The sequence below is a fragment of the Papio anubis genome, chromosome 19 (genome assembly GCF_008728515.1).
Source record: "Papio anubis isolate 15944 chromosome 19, Panubis1.0, whole genome shotgun sequence".
Taxonomy (NCBI): Eukaryota; Metazoa; Chordata; class Mammalia; order Primates; family Cercopithecidae; genus Papio; species Papio anubis.
Window position 1 is genome coordinate 38,691,584 of NC_044994.1, and position 13,598 is coordinate 38,705,181.

Here is a 13,598-nt window from a genome sequence, read left to right on the forward strand (position 1 = left end):
AGAAGGCAGGGATGTGCCCTGAGCTTCCCTGAAGTCAGAGAGGACTGAGTAGTCCTGCATTCTCAGACTGGGTAACCCTGCAGTGAGCTTATGACTTGCACCTGGGCACTGTGCCCTGTGAATGTCTCACCAAAAGGGACAACATCAAAGTGGGTATGGGGGGGTATGAAATCAGTGGGTGGGAGACACCTGGAGGCAAGCAAGAAAGAAGGTTCTTAGCTAGCACACTGCCAGAGAAAGCAAGTGCTACAGGGACCTCAGAGAACATCTCATGCAACCTAGTAAGAAGATGAGGAAACAGAGACCTAGAGAGGATGAGCAACTTGCCCAGAGTCACATAATTACCAAAGTGTGAGGCTAGGACTCAGGTCTCTGCCCCTTTGGAAAGCTCTTTCCACCTATCTCTGTGGCTTGTCTTGATAACCAGGTGTATCTATACACGACCTCCCGTTACCACATATGCACACAACCTGTTCCTTACCAACGTTCATACAAGTCCCTAAGTCCCAGTGGCCAAGGTAGCAACTGTGAGTAAAAGCCATCACCAGGTAGGTAGGAGGAGACCACAGTGTTACCCTCAGAGAAACCTGAGCTTCACTGGAGAAACTCGAGAGATACATATTAGGTAGTTAGAGCCCTGAAATATGGTATTTCATGGCAATGTATACATCTTATAATACCTGACAGCTACACCGCTCCCACCACCATCAGTCTTGGTGGCTCATCTTGGTGGTGATTCTGCGAGAGCACATGTGAACCACAGGGAGTAGGTTGAGAAGGTCCTCCTCCCTGCCTGTGAGATTCCTTACATATCCCTGATTGCAGAATCACTGCACAGGAGTGTGTGGCACAGAACTTTCCTCCCAGAGTTTAGAGAGGAAGGGGACACCTGAGGCAGATGAAGTAGGTAATGCCATCCAGAGAGGCTGAGACTTCCCATCCAGTGGGGTCGGGGTGACATGCAAAAAAGAGGAGAGTAAAAGAGAAGAGGTGAGGGGCAAGGGGCCTTGACAGTTCCTCTGGCCCTGGCACATGTTTCAACAGAAGATCCACAGTTTCCTATATCACCAACTTGAAACAGAACTCTGGGAACAAGGAGCCACTCAATTAGCAAATAGGGCAGGCCCCAGGGCTCCAGAAATAGTTGCTCCACTGGGTCCATGCAAGGCTCGATAAGATAGGGCCTGAATCCCAAAAACGGCTATTGGTGGTCTGGTTTCCGCTTCACAATCTCCGAACAGATTGGCACAGGGTGTCTAATACTGCCCTCAGGCCTCAGTTCCACTTCCAGTGGGGCCCTTGAAACCTCCTCAGGGTTAATGAATGCTGGAGAGAACAGCTTTCAGAGCCACTGTCTACCAGACCCAGGAGCAAACACAATCTGAGCAAACAGGTTGAGAAATGGGAGCTGCTAGCTCTAGACCAAGAAACAGAAGAGGTGGTGGGGAGGCACTCTGTGCTGCTTGCCTTGACCTTTGTCCCATGTGCAATATGGGGATAATAATAGCCCCTACTTCTCAGAGTTTTAAAAAGATACTACTTGTAAAATGTATGCACACAAAGACACAAGGCTACAGAAATATTTTGTCTCAAAGTCATATAGCTAGGAGGTGGTAGAGGTGAGATTTGAACTCAGGACTCCATGATTTGAGGTCTGGAACTCTGAGCCATGATGCTCTACAGTCTCCTTGTGAGCACTTCGTATGATGGAAATCTGTGTCCTCCACTGGACTGTGAGCACCTTGAGGGCGGGGACTATGTCCTTATGCATAGGCTCAGCATCTTAGAGCAGCTCAAGAGGGCATTGCCGACAGCAGCTGCTAAGGATGATGCTGCACCTGTAGGCAGGGGAGATGGTGCTTAGCTTCCAGCCAGGGGCTGCCATCAGTGTGGAGATGTTAATGCAACTACTCTGCCTCCTGGGTTCTGAGTTATCAAGAGGGTGAGCCATTCCTGGCAGGGTGGAAGAAATCCACCAGGAAGAGAGTCACACACATCCATGGCAATAGAAGGGAAGCCAACAAGCAGATGGCAGGAGGGAAAATTCACTACACTTCTGGAGCAATTTGATAGCCAAGACTCTGTTCCCAGGGATAATAAATGCAGATATGCTGGAAAAGTGGTTGCCAGCCTTCCATAGGCCCCAGAAGGTGCCAGGACCCCTGACGCCCACTCTTAGAGTCAGACAAGCCTAGAGATGGCTGCTAGTTCCCTGTGCCAGCTCTGTGTATGTCTGAAATGCTTATTCACGTGTGATGTCTGACTGAACCATTCCATTGACAGGTTGAGGGCAGCCAGCCAAGACTGGGACGCCCACTCCTACTGATTCATATGGGGATGAGTCAGGATAATCCAGGAGGTTTCTCTAGGAGCCTTGAAGTCTTGGGCAAGAACTGAGGAGTTGGGGTGAAGGCATATTCCTCTTTTCTTCCAGATGAACAGAAGCTTTTTGACTGAAAGTCAATATGGTCTATGGTCACTGTTAAAATGACTTAATGAACATTTTGAATGCATTAAAAGAAGTGACATATCAAGGGATCCTGAATAGCCAAAATAATCTTGAAAAAGAACAAAAGTTTGAGGTCTCACACTTCCTGATTTTAAAACTTACCACAAAGCTACAGTAATCAAACCAGTGTGGTAGTGTCATAAAGACAGACATATAGACCAGAGAACAGAACAGAGAACCCAGAAATAAACTATCATATATATGGTCAAATAATTTTCAACAGAGGTGCCAAGACTATTCCATAAGGAAGGGACAGTCTTTTCAACAAATAGTGCTGGGAAAACTGAATATCCACATGCAAAAGAATGAAGTTGGACCTTGATTTGTATCATCTGCAAAATTTAACTCAAAATGGACCAAAGACCTAAATGTAACAACTAAAACTATAACACTCTTAGAAGAAAACACAGGGGAAAAATCTTCATGACACTGACCTTGGCAATTTTTAAGATATGACATCAAAAGCATAGGCAATAAAATAAAAAATAGATTAATTTGCTTCATAAAAATTAAAACTATTGGGCATCAGTGGACACTATCAACAGAGTAGAAAGACAACTCATCTAATGGGAGAAAAATATTTGTAAATTATATATCTGAAAGGGGGTTAATACCCAGAATGTGTAAGAGAGGCCTACAATTCAACAATAAAAAGATAAAACAACTTAATTTAAAAATGGATGAAGGATATGAATGGTTATTCTCCAAAGAAGATATGCAAATAACCAATAAGCACATGAAGAGATGCTCAACATCACTAATCATTAGGGATATAATTTCACATTCATTAGGAGGGCTATTGTTTAAAACACACACACACACACACACACGCAGAAAATAGCGAGTATTGGTCAGGATCTGGAGAAATTAGAACTCTGTGCATTGCTGGTAGGAATGTAAAATGGTACAACCACTGTAGAAAACAGTATGGTGGTTACTCAAAATTACATATATGACCCAGCAAATCTGTGTATATATGCCCAAAAGAATTGAAAACAGGGACTCGAACAAATATTTGTACACCCATGTTCATAGCAGCATTAATCACAATAGCTAAAAGGTGGAAACAGTCCAATGTCTATCAACAGAATGGATCAAATAAGTTGTGGTGTACCCATACAATGGGTTGCTACTCAGCCTTAAAAAGGAACGAAGTTCTGACACGTGCTATAGCATGGATGAAATCTGAAGACATAATGCTAAGTGAACTGAGCTAGATGCAAAAGGACAAATATTGTATGATTCCACTTATACAGTTAGGGTATCGCTAACACAGAAATCCAAAATCTGAAATGCTCCAAAATCCAACACTTTTTGAATACTGACACAATGCCATGAGTGGAAAATTACACCGCCTGATCTCATGTGACAGGTCACAGATGAAATGCTGTAAAACTTTTGCTTCCAGCACAAAATTTTCAGAAATGTTGTATAAAATTCAGTCTACATGTATAAGGTATACATGAAATAAATGAATTTCATGGATAGACTTGGCTTCCATCCCCAAAATATCTCAGTAGGCATATGCAAGTATTCCAAAATCTGGAGAAAAAAAAAAATCCCAAATCCAAAACACTTCTGGTCCCAAGCATTCTGGACTAGACTCACCATGTATAAGATTCCTGGATTAGCCAAATTTACAGAGACAGAAACTAGAATAGAGTTTACCAGGATCTCAGGGGTGGGGAACAATGGAGAGTTAGTGTTCAATGGGCACAGAGTTTTAGGGTGACAAGATGAGAAAGTGTTAGAGATGGATGGTGACAGTTGCACAACAATGTGAATGTGCTTAATGCCACTGAACTGTCCATTTAAAAATGGTGAAGGTGGCAAATTTTATGTTATGCATATTTTACCACAACTTTTTTTTAAAAAAGCAGCAGGATAACAGAGTTAGGGAGGCCCCTTCCTCTGTGCTAATGGTCCCCTGTCTGGAACACAGGGTTCTAGACTAGTAGGTACTTTCTTGGGAAGGGACTACAAAAAGAGAGGTCAAGGATCCTGGAGTTGCGTTCCTGAGAGGACAGAACCCTGTCTTCTGGCAGCTGAAGGGCTGACACCTAGATAGACACTGTGTTGTGTCGGAAACACTGGAACAGACAAGCAGAAGCCTCAGGGAGACTAGGGGGTTTAATTCCAGGAAGGCTGGACTCAAACCAAAGCTGAAGAAGCAATTGGTGGGGGTGATGTAGAAGGGGTTCTTGTGACAGCAGGAGGTTGGCCCAACTAATGCTCACAATCCCCACAATCACAGGCTCTGACCTCTTAGGTGCCAGGCTAATTGCCCTTGGTCATGCCCTATTCAAGGGGCAGGCAGAAAGCAATTGAACTGAGAATAGGGAGACCCACAGTCTAGTCCTAGCTCCATCAGCGAATTGGCCATTTGACCTTGGATGGATCCCCATGTCGCTGGGCCTCTGTGCACTCATCTCTGTAATCAACACTCTGCCTCCCGTTCCTCTCAGATCAAGGCTGGTATTGTTTACCCGGGTACGATCTGCATACCACTGGTGGGACATAAGATGCTAGCAATGGTATATGATTTATCTAATGTTATAAATTTATGTTAATATATACTACTGTATGCCTGACATTTATAGCAAATGATAACAGCTTTTTATGATAGTAATATCAACTTTATTATTAAAATAAATTTGTAAGTTAATGTAAGTTGTAAAAAGTGACTTAAAGACGTAGTAGTAATTAATAATGCAAACAGTACTTGAATCAGGCAAAACTCTTGAAGATGGAATGTGAGTTACTGGAGTTTCAGAACCCCCCAGATGGATTGAGGGAGCACAAACAACCTGCCTCTTCAGACCTCAGCAACAGATCCCCGAGTCCTGGAGATCAGACACAGAAAACCAAAAGCCACAGTCATTTGGTTGGTCCTGCTTTGTTTCTTTAAGGTACCAGATGTAGTGATTTTTACCAACAAATTGAGAAGAACTAAGAAACTGAACTTGGTTCTAGGATCTTCTATCCACAAAACTGTGAGGCTGGTCAGCTTCTGCCTCCTTCCTTTGAAACCTCCTGTCTGTTTTTCCTCATCTCTACCTTCTACCCAATGGACTCCATTAAGAAGAGGGCAGTTCTAAAGATGCCATTCCCTTTAAGGGGTTAGAGGTTGGGTACTTCCCCAGGAAGTGCATTTAAAGAAGAGCCCAGAGAAGAAACAGTCATCTCCAGCAAATGTCAGGCACCGTACTGTGCAACAGTCCTGGTGCCCCAGAGCTCACCCTCTGTGCCTACAAGTAGGGCAGGCTCCCTCATGCCTGTGTCTTGACACATGAAATGCAAGATTCCCATTAGAGGAACACCTGGAAAGCTGATCAAGGTCCAGTTCCCTCCACTCGACGATGATCCACCAATCACCTCTGTCAAAGGGTCAGTTGGTCAACCTAGAACACCTCCCTTCCCTGAAGAGCAGGAATGAGAGAAGGTTCCAATGATTACCAGCCAGAACTTTGGCAACTGTCCCTTGAGGGTGGAAAGAGAGGACCAAGTTCCCTAACAGTCTGTCCCACTTTGGGGGCTGGTGGTACAAATACACTGAACATGCCCCCCTTTCCTCTCTCCTCCTATTACTGTCCATATTGCATATTTTGAAATATTTTACCTACCAAACTTCACGGATGAAATAATAGACCCCATTTTTATCATCGAAGTAGCAGCCAAATACCAAGTTGACACAATTTCAGGTGAAAAGCAAGGAAATTTAACTTTTTCTTTACCAATGCAGTCATTGGAATATTTGAAGGTCGGGTGCAGTGGTTCACACCTGTAATCCCAGCACTTTGGGAGGCTGAGGCAGGCGAATCACCTGAGGTTGGGAGTTCCAGACTAGCCTGGCCAACATGAAGAAACCCATCTCTACTAAAAATACAAAAGTTAGCTGGGCGTGGTGGTGCACACCTGTAGTCCCAGCTACTCAGGAGGCTGAGGCAGGAGAATTGCTTGAACCTGAGAGGTGGAGGGTGAAGTGGGCCAAGATCTTGCCATTGCACTCCAGCCTGGGCAACAAGAGGGAAACTCTGCCTCAAAACAGAAACAGAAAACAAACAAACAGAAAAAAACCACTGGAATATTTGAAGATCCCCTTTTTCATTCCATTCTCTGGAATCCAGCCTGGAAATACTAAAAACCTAATGCCCTGCAGCCCATGAAGGGGCTGGAGGCCCAGGAAGCCTCATACAAAGACTGGGTCAGGGGGTGTCTACCCTGAGGATTCTTATGGAACCCTGAAGAACCACTGAGCTACCTGAATTGTTTCTCATGATGACTTTTCACAAGCTCTTCTCCTGACAGTGGAACCCTGGATTTTTGAGTGATCAAAGCAGGTCAGATGAGCTGAAAAGTGGCAAGTTTGACAGTGTGCTAAAGATTGATCCTAGTAGAGGTTGAATAAAGAATTAAAGATGCTTAATGTTTATGGGAGAATCTATGAAATTCACCCCAATTGAAAAAACAGGTGAAGGGCCCAGGCAAAAATTCTTTCTTTCTCTCTCTCTCATACACACACACACACACACACACACACAAGTTGCCAATAAATATATGAAAAATGTTCAACCTCACCAGTAATCAAAGAAAGAACATCAAAAATCCCCTTTAATTATCCAACTGGAAAATCAAACAATACAACCAAATGTTGGCAAGGGTGAGGGACATGGGCACCCTTGCACAGCTGGTAATACTGTGCACAGATACACCCCATCTAGAGCAATTCAGAAATGTCCCTCAAAAGCTTTAAGCATGTACATTCCACTTGACTTTCCACTTAGGGATTTATCTTAAAGAATCATAAACCTGTGCAAAGATTTAGGTGCAGTATTTATAATAGTATTGTTATAATAGCAAAAATTGTTTAGAGGGGGAACACAATACAAATGTCCAATGATAAGGGATCTGGTGAATAAATGATGGTATCTCCATGCTCCAGGGCACCACAGACTCATTCCAAGGAGGGATGTTGAGCAATGTTTAATGGCACAGAAGTAGTCATGCTGTGAAACAGGGGGTGTTGCACTAGCCCATTCATTTAAACTATGTATGCATAGAAAAGACTAGAAATGAAGACACAAAAACATCACCAGTGTTGTTTTTTCAAGTAATGGAATTACAAGTATTCTTTATGTTTGCATATCTCTATTTTCTAAATTTTCTGCAATAATCAAATTTTGTTTCTATAATCAGAGAAAGATCAATAACGTGTTTTAAAAAGAATTAATGGCCGGGCGCAGTGGCTCACACCTGTAATCCCAACAATTTGGGAGGGGGAGGTGACTGGATCACCTGAGGTCAGGAGTTCGAGACCAGCCTGGCCAACATGGCGAAACTCTGTCTGTACTGAAAATACAAAAAATTAGTCGGGTATGGTGGTGGGCACCTGTAATCCCAGCTACTCAGGAGACTGAGGCAGAAGAATCGCTTGAACCCGGGAGGCAGAGATTACAGTGAGCCAAGATCACACCATTTCACTTCAGCCTGGGCAACAAGAGTGAAACTCCATCTCAAAAATACATAAATAAACAAACAAAATAAAAATAAAAAAGAATCAATGAAGTTGCAAGTTATGATGATAGGAATCACAGAGGAACAAGTCAAGTGTCAAGTTGAGCTGGGAGGTAGAAAATTGAAGATACAACAATTGAGAGCTAAAACCCATCAAGACAAGGAACAGAGGGTGGATCTTGGAGTACATGCTGGAAGGCAGACTCCAACAAGTGTGTTGGCCTTCTGTTGTTCAACTGAGTGACTGTGGGAAGCCACTTCTCATCTCCTGGCTCCCAAGTCCCTTCCCCTTTCAAGGTCCATGACTCTATGAAAGCAGGGTATTCTGATGATGGTGCCTGCAATGCAATACCCCCCTTTTTGGAAAAGCAAATATGTTCTGTGATGGGGTGAGATGAGGCCAGAACTTTGGGGGACAAAGGTATCTGCCTCCCATTATTCCTGTAAAATTAAAATGATCGAATTTAAGGCCTTTGTCCAGAGATGTCACTTGAAATAAATTGTTTCACTCCTCATAAAATCAGGAGGAGTCAGAAGGCAGCATGACAAGCTCTGGCAGCTGCAAGCTCTGATTCCTACCCACCTTGCCTTGGCTATAACTCACCTGCCTTGGGCATCATAAGAAAAGAAAAAAGACAGGAAAATGGGGAAGGCTGCTTTGATCTCAAAGGTGACTTCCAATAGACACCCCATCAACAAGAATCATTGAGAACACAGGATATGCTCAGGCCTGCGCCCATCCTTCCATCACACCTCCAAGTCCTCTTGTATTTCCCACCTCCTTGAACCCCTAGAGCATAAAAGTTTGCCCACAGGAAGGCCGCAGGAAGATATGGGACTTCCCCTTGGCCCTAACCAACAGGAAGGTCCTGGAGGATGCCAAGATAAGGTAGGTGAGACTGCCCAGAGCAAGACAGGCATGATTCTTTCCTGGGTGAGCCCAGCCCAGGCAGGGAGGGATGGCAGGCAGGCCAGCCTAGGCACTGACCTCTTGGCATGTCCATGGGGTTGAAGCTGGCCAGCAGGTCACGGCACCACTGGCGGTCACCTTCCACCTTGCTCAGCCAGTTGTTGCAGTTGAAGTAGTAACGGAGATGAGGCCTCTTCATGTCGGTCACGATCACGTTGTCCAGGTACCAGCTGGCATTCAAGCCCGTGTTGTCATGCTCAATCCTGAGGCAGAAGCCAAGGCCCACACCATCACTGGCAGAACTGAAACAGCACCCCTTCCATACTGGAATACCCAGATGTTTACTCCAAAGAGAGGTCCAATTATTCTGTTGTTGTTGTTACTTTATCTCTTGAACCTCGGTTTCCTCATCTATACAATGGGGATACCTTGCAAGGTGGATGTGCACATTACTGAATGTTACATTGTTACGTTGCATGAAAGGAAATATTAACTGTCACCTTTCACAGAAAATCCAAGATCCCTAAGGTTTGCCGTGGGACCATCTTGATTTTCTCCTTTGAGGTCCTGGCTATTCAGTGCCGTTGCCTTACCCTGGCCTTTGGAAGCAGTAAGCCTCTCCCACTCTGGCCCAAGCATGTGTACACACAACACTTCTTGGCATCCAGCTGAGTCAAGGTCAAACAGGACAGTAAAGGGAAAAGATGATAACGGAATACCCAGAAGGCAGAAGCCAACTAGACCATCTGATTTACAGGACACAGTTCATACCCTGGGGCTCAACGGCCCCTCCAATTGCTGTGAGATGATTAAGTGTGTCCCTCTCTTCATCATGACTCCCGGACGTGGACAACAAGCAGATACTCCCCTTAGTCCTACAATCCAGAGGACCCCTATGACCATCTAGACCAGGGTGGTCCCATAGACATAACATGAGTCACACATGTGAGCCACATATGCAATTTAAAAATTTTCCTAATAGCCACATGTAAAAAAAATCCAAAGAAACTGGTAGAATTTTAATAATATGTTTCATTTAATTCCACTTACCATCTCAACATATAATTATGTAAAAATGTATTAATGAGCTATTTTTTCATTCTTTTTCTTGTACTAAGGCTTCAAAAATCTGATGTGTATTTTTTACAGACAGCACACCTCAATTTGGATTAGCCTCATTTCAAGCGTAATAGCCACATGTGGCCACGGGCTGCTGCACTGGGCAGCATAGATTCTGACTCTTCAAAATCTGTCCCCTAAAATCTTCTTACACTTCCCATAGCCCCCTCTGTCTCCTCTCCAAGGTCCAGTTTCTTAATCCCTGGGCCTCACTTTGCATCAAACATCTTATCCCTGTGAGGCTTTATCCTTGCAGGTATTAACAGGACAACCACAGCTCAATACAGCACACAACCCCAACAGACAAATAAAACCCATGATATATCAGGCCCCTCCCTTAGAAGGATGTATGCCTCTGTCTGGCATAAAGCCTAGCACGTAGTAGGACCTCAGCTAGCGGTTGCCTTTACTCACACAATGATACCCGCTTCCCAATCTCCCCTGCAAGAGCCCTTTCCCTGCTCGTTACCTCCTTCCCTGCACTTAACCGATACCCAAGATATTCATGTACCCATTATTTCCCCAGGAAAGAGAGTTCATGATCCTGTATTTTCTAGTGGAAGGGAAAAAAAAATCAGGACTAAACTGAGGCTGCATTTGACCTCTGTCCAGCCTTAGTCTGGGTGCAATCAGACCACAGATGAACATCTGACAATGGGCATGAACTTGAATGGGGGTGGATGGCAGGGACAATGAAGGAAAAGGGGGGCGATTGAAGGCTCTTCCTCTGCCACTGGACTAGTAGAGTTATCTCTCCTTATGCCTTCACAAGAACCCCCCAGAGAGAGCAAGACTGGGGATGCTCTCTGTCCAAAAACATGCGGCAACAGGACTTGGTGTCTCTACTACTTGCTGAGTGTTTACTGTGTGCCAGTTACTGTTTCAAGCACTAACTCATTGAGTCCTAGGGTTATCACAGATGAGGCACCATTGCTACAGAGGAGGAAACTGAGGTTTGCAGAGATAACCTGTCCAAAGTGGCACAGCTAGTAAATAACAGAACAGACACTTGAACCCAGGCACTCTGGACTCAGAGCCTCTGCCCCTAATCACTGTGCTACAATGTCTCTCACAGCATATTCTCAGGTTTGTAAAACTTTGTCTTGAATTGTCTTAACCAAAACAAATGAATCTCCAGTGGGGAAGTTCAGGATGGGAGGGAAAGATTTGGGCCTTCGGTAGCCCCTCAAATAACAGCTGGGAAGTAACTAATACCCAGAAAGTGTCAATAGCGAAGCTGATCCCTCACTTTCATCTCCACCCTCAACCCTAGTCAGGAGCCAGCTTCTCACCTGACTTTGTAGATGAGGCCCACATTGTTGGTTCTCACCCGGAACACATCGACGTTGCCCTTCTCAAAGGCAGACTCACTCCTGCAATGAACACGTGCACAGTTAGTGCAGATCAGCTGTTGGCTCACAGGCCTGGGAGGAGAGCCAAGGGCTGGCATTCCACTTCTTCCTCCATTATCCCACTCCTGGGGAGAACTATAAGCAACCAGATCCCATTCCAAGATTCCCTTCTGACATCGTTCCAGGGGGAGGGCAGGGACTGCTAGCATCATTCCATGCCCTCACACCCAGGTTCTCATTTGATCCTTGCTATGAGTCACTAAAACAAGCACACAGGCAATACCAGCCCCATTTTACAAACTGCTAGTTGGTAGCAGAACTGGGACCAGAACCTGGCTCTCCCAGCCATGACCCCATGCCCTTTGGCTGCTCTGGGTTGGGAGGATGGAGGAGGAAGGAAGGAATAAATGCCTTTGGGCTCTTGGGCCTTCTTGTCGCTCCCCCTCACTGGCCTTGCTCTTGCTGGGAAAAGTTGCAATGGCAGCCCCAAGTAGATGCAGACCTTGGGTGGCAGTCCATGGTCCTGCCATTCCAACAAGAAAGAAAACACTCAACCCCAAACCAGCAGCCAGGGAAGTAGGGCAGTGAGGGAAGTGCATATCTGGCATCCTGCAAACAGTGTGAACAGAAGAAAGTACACCTGAGACATCAGCCATGAGGCAGCCAGGCAAGTCCAGATTCAGGGGCATCCTAAGTACAGTGAGCGTAGACACAGGAGGGCTGCAGCAGCCTCGCCACAGAATCCTCTGGGAGCAGAAGCCTGGAGCTCATGCCAACAGCTGTTCCATCTTGTGTGCAGGGCCGGGGACCCTGTCGTTCGAGCCCAGGCCTGCCAGCAGCTCTTGCTGTCCCCAGTTTAGCCCACTGGGCTGAGAGCTGCAGGCCTCACTCAGCGCTCTCAGCCAGGACTCTCAGGAACAGCACGCAGCTCATGGGAAAGGAAAATCGCAGATGTGTGCCATCACAGAAGATTTATCCACCATTGACATCTTTTTTAAAAAGTGGGAGGGGAAGGGCCTTCTCCCCAAGGCATCAGGCTCAGACTCTCTTGGTAATAGAAGGCTTTTAAGGTTCTACAGAACCCAGAAGCAGTGATTCTGTGAATGGACTCATGGTGTCGAACATTCTGCCCTGGGGAGAAGTTTCCTTAACTCCAGACAACAATGTACATGGAGGCAGCCTTGGCAGGGAAACGAGACCCCCGCAGTATGCAGCCTGGGTGCAAAGGATGATGAGGAGAAAGGCACAGAACCTTCTGAGTTTGCTGGAGTGAAAAGGATGACGCCCAGGCTTGCAGTAGGCACCTGAGGAAGGGAGGGAAGAGGCAGGGCAAGGTGCCTCCACCATTGGCAAAATAAAGACAGAGAATGTCGACTGTTAACTCTTGATGAAGAGCAAGGAGAATACAAAGTTTTCTCCCTGAAGCACCAGTAAATCCTCCCGCCCAGGAAAATAACTTACCAGACCAAGCATTTAAAGGGAACTAAACCAAACTAGCAATCGTGAGGGTCTGGCTGATGTGGGAATTTCACTTTCAAAGGAGAATAACAACACATCCCATGCTTTGGTTCAGAGTCACAGCAGCTGTCAATGACTTGGAGAACGTGTGGACATTGTTTCTGCACATCAGGATTATATGAATGGGAAACAAAAAAAAAAGGAATAAGAGGTATTTTCTCTCCCAATATATAAGACAAGGCAAGTGAACTCTAGAGTAAATAGACAAGAGCCTCTCCATCAAATAAATACCCTAAGAAACAGTCACCCTGGGAAGCTATATAATGAAATGCTTTGCAACCACTAAAAATCCTATTGTAAAAAAAAATACTTAATGAAACACAGACAGGTTTATAACATAGGCTTAAAAGAAAAAGTAGGTTAAGACGAGAATGTGCAAACAGAATAATCAATACAAACGGGATACCATCTTCATTTAAAAACAATGGAGTGCGAAGATTTATTTTTAAAAAATCATGTCTAGATGGTGAGGCCATTATGAAGTGTTGGCTCCTTGTTCTTGTCTATATACATTTTTAACTTTCCAAAAGGAACACATATTGTTTCTGTAATTATGAAAAAGCACAATCCCATGTTTCAGCAACTCCCCCATCCCCAGCCCAGCCTGCAGACTACCTGGATTGAATTCTTTGGAAGCAGTTTGGGAATTACTGGGCTTCATCTTCTGATGGTGCCC

At 45.0% G+C, this 13,598-nt stretch overlaps 1 protein-coding gene across 1 annotated transcript in view; it reads right to left on the reverse strand.

The window, feature by feature from the left end:
• LOXHD1 (lipoxygenase homology domains 1) overlaps positions 1–13,598 on the reverse strand; it is a 183,691-nt gene that overhangs the window by 155,528 nt on the left and 14,565 nt on the right. Inside the window, exons 3-4 of the mRNA XM_017951697.3 lie at positions 11,345–11,425; positions 9,012–9,196 (exon numbers count right to left, since the gene is read on the reverse strand). Coding sequence (XP_017807186.2) covers positions 9,012–9,196; positions 11,345–11,425 — 266 coding nt within the window. The remainder of the gene's footprint in view (positions 1–9,011; positions 9,197–11,344; positions 11,426–13,598) is intronic.